This window comes from Neopelma chrysocephalum, unplaced genomic scaffold (assembly GCF_003984885.1).
Source record: "Neopelma chrysocephalum unplaced genomic scaffold, ASM398488v2 Primary Assembly neopelma1_95708, whole genome shotgun sequence".
NCBI classification, from domain to species: domain Eukaryota; kingdom Metazoa; phylum Chordata; class Aves; order Passeriformes; family Pipridae; genus Neopelma; species Neopelma chrysocephalum.
The window spans coordinates 1-3,259 of record NW_020924371.1 but is presented as its reverse complement, the minus strand read 5'-3'; the positions used below and the strand labels follow the sequence as shown (position 1 = coordinate 3,259).

Below are 3,259 nucleotides of genomic sequence, written 5' to 3'. Positions count from 1 at the left end.
CCCCCCCAGCCGTTCCAAGGATGTCCTGGAGCCCCTGGCAGTGCCCCCGTGGTTCGTTCGGTGCCAGTCCCTGGGTGGTGCCGCCATGGGGGGGTCAGTGGGTGACACCAGGTGACACCAGGTGACAATAGGTGCCATTTGTGTCCCCCCCAGCCGCTCCAAGGACGTCCTGGAGCCCCTGGCAGTGCCCCAGTGATGGGCGATGGGGGGTCAGTGGGTGACACCAGGTGACATTGGTGGCATTGAGGTGACAGTGGGTGACACCAGGTGACACCAGGTGACAAAAAATGCCATTTGTGTCCCCCGCCACCGTTCCAAGGATGTCCTGGAGCCCCTGGCAGTGCCCCAGTGAGGGTGATGGGGGGTCAGTGGGTGACAGTGGGTGATGTTGGGTGACAGTGGGTGACTCCAGGTGACACCAGGTGACAATAGGTGACACTGGGTGTCCCTGTGTGTCCCCCCAGCCGTTCCAAGGATGTCCTGGAGCCCCTGGCAGTCCCTCAGTGGTTCGTTCGGTGCCAGTCCCTGGGTGGTGCCGCCTTGGGGGGGGTCAGTGGGTGACACCAGGTGACACCAGGTGACATTGGGTGACACCAGGTTACATTTGTGTCCCCCCAGCCGTTCCAAGGACGTCCTGGAGCCCTTGGCTGTCCCTCAGTGGTTCGTTCGGTGCCAGTCTCTGGGCGGTGCCGCAGCCGCCGCCGTTCGAAGGGGGGACCTGCGGCTGCACCCCCCCGGCCACGCCCGAACCTGGTTCACCTGGATGGACAACATCAGGTGGGGCGGGACCCCCCGGGACACCCCAGGATCCCACAGGGACCCCCGAGACCCCCAAGGACCTCCCAGGGCCCCCCCTGACCCAGAGGGGATCCACAGGGATCCCCCTGACCCACAGGGAACCCTCATAGACCCTCCTGACCCACAGAGACCCCCTGGGACCCCCAGGGACCCCCCCAGGGACACCCCTGACCCACAGGAACCCCCTGGGACCCCAGGGATCTCCCAGGAACCCCCTGATCCACAGAGACCCTCCTGTCCCACAGGGACCCACAGGGACACCCCCTAACCCCCAGGGACCCCCAGGGGCCCCCCTGACCCACAGGGACCCTTCATGGACCCCCTTGACCCCCAGGGACCCAGAGGGACCCCCCTGGACTGCCAGGGAACCCTCATGGACCCCCCTGACCCCATGGGACACCCCAGGGACCCCCCGGACCCCATGGGACCCCTCTGACCCACAGGAACCCTCAGGAGAGCCCCTGGGACACCCCTGGACCCACAGGGACCCAGAGGGACCCCCTGACCCACAGGGAACCCTCATGGACCCCCCTGACCCACAGAGACCCCCTGGGACCCACAGGGACACCCCTGACCCACAGGGACCTTCGGGGGAGCCCCGGGGACCCCCCTGGACCCAGAGGGACCCCCAGGGACCCCACTGGACCCACAGGGATCCCCCCTGACCCACAGGGACCCACAGAGATCCCCCTGACCCCCAGGGACCCCTCAGTGACCCCCCAGGGACACCCTTGGCCCCCAGGGAGCCCCCTGGACCCACAGAGACCCCCAAGGATCCCCCAGGGACCTCCTGACCCACAGGGACCCCCCAAGACCCCCAAGTACCCCCAGGGACCCTGCAGGGACCCCCCTGGGGACCCCCCGTGACCACTCCAAGCCCCCCAACCCCCGTGTGCCCCCCAGGGACTGGTGCATCCCCCCTCAGCTCTGGTGGGGACCCCAAATCTCCCCTGTCCCCCCCTCGTGTCCCCCAGCCTTGGGGTGCCCCCCAAGCCTCCAGGGGTGCCCCCCAAGTGCCCCCCAAGTGCCCCCCAACCCCCCGTGTGCCCCCCAGGGACTGGTGCATCTCTCGGCAGCTCTGGTGGGGGCACCGGATCCCCGCCTACTTTGTCACCATCGACGACCCCAAAGTGCCCCCCGGGCAGGTCAGGGGGCAAGGGGGGGTCTGGGGGGTGATTTTGGGGGTCCCAGGATGAGGACGGGCGGTTCTGGGTCCAGGAGGAGTGATTTTGGGTGATTCTGGGGGTGCTTTTGGGGGTCTCTGGGTGATTTTGGGGTGATTTTGGGGTTCCCAGGACGAGGACGGGCAGTTCTGGGTCAGTGGGGGTGATTTGGGGGTGATTTTGGGGGTGGTTTTGGGGGTCTCAGGGTGTTTTTGGGGTGATTTGGGGTGATTTTGGGGGTTTTCAGGACGAGGATGGGCAGTTCTGGGTCAGTGGGGGTGAATTTGAGGGTGACTTTGGGTGATTTTGGGGTGATCTTGGGGTGATTTTGGGTGATTTTGGGGGTGGTTTTGGGGGTCTTTGGGTTATTTTGGGGTGATTTTGGGGTTGCCAGGACAAGGACGGGCAGTTCTGGGTCAGTGGGGGTAATTTTGGGGTGATTTTGGGGTGATTTTGGGGTTCTCAGGGTGTTTTTGGGGTGATTTGGGGTGATTTTGGACTCCCAGGACAAGGACGGTCAGTTCTGGGTCAGTGGGGGTGATTTGGGGGGGTTTTTGGGGTGATTTGGGGGTTCTCAGGGTGTTTCTGGGGTGATTTTGGGGGGTTTCAGGACGAGGATGGTCAGTTCTGGGTCAGTGGCCGGACGGAGGACGAGGCTCGAGCCAAAGCTGCTGCAGCTTTTGGGGTCCCCCAGGACAAAGTGACCCTCAGACAAGGTGGGACTGGGGGCACTGGGAGGGACTGGGAGGGGCACTGGGAGCACTGGGAGGGATTGGGGGGCACTGGGAGGGACTGGGAGGGGCATTGGGAGCACTGGGAGGGATTGGGGGGCACTGGGAGGGACTGGGGGCACTGGGAGAGGGATTGGGGGCACTGGGAGAGACTGGGAGAGGGATTGGGGGCATTGGGAGGGACTGGGAGGGCCTGGTGACTCTGAGACAAGGTGGGACTGGGGACACTGGGAGGGACTGGTGTGTCACTGGTGTAACTGGTGTTAACTGGTGGTAACTGGTCCCTTACTGGTTTCAGACGAGGACGTTCTGGACACCTGGTTCTCCTCCGGCCTCTTCCCCTTCTCCATCTTCGGGTGGCCCGACCCGGTCAGGGGCTTTGGGGGGGCTGGGATGGTCCTGGGGGGGCTTTGGGGGGAATTTGGGGGGTCTGGGATGGTCCTGGGTGATCCTGGGGGGGGCCTGGGGGAGTTTGGGGGAATTTGGGGGGTCTGGGATGGTCCTGGGGGGGGTCACTGGGGTTTGGGGGTTTTGAGGGTTCTCTGGATGATTGGGGGTTCCTGGGGG

General features: G+C 65.0%; 1 protein-coding gene across 1 annotated transcript; it reads left to right on the top strand.

The window, feature by feature from the left end:
• Positions 1 to 202: 202 nt before the first annotated feature.
• Positions 203 to 3,061, top strand: LOC113980947 (valine--tRNA ligase-like; the record flags this gene model as incomplete). The annotated part of the gene is made up of 5 exons (XM_027708179.1): positions 203 to 267; positions 619 to 777; positions 1,853 to 1,943; positions 2,572 to 2,677; positions 2,991 to 3,061. Coding segments are annotated over exons 1-5 (492 nt in total), but the record flags the coding sequence as incomplete, so codon positions are not given.
• Positions 3,062 to 3,259: the final 198 nt, after the last annotated feature.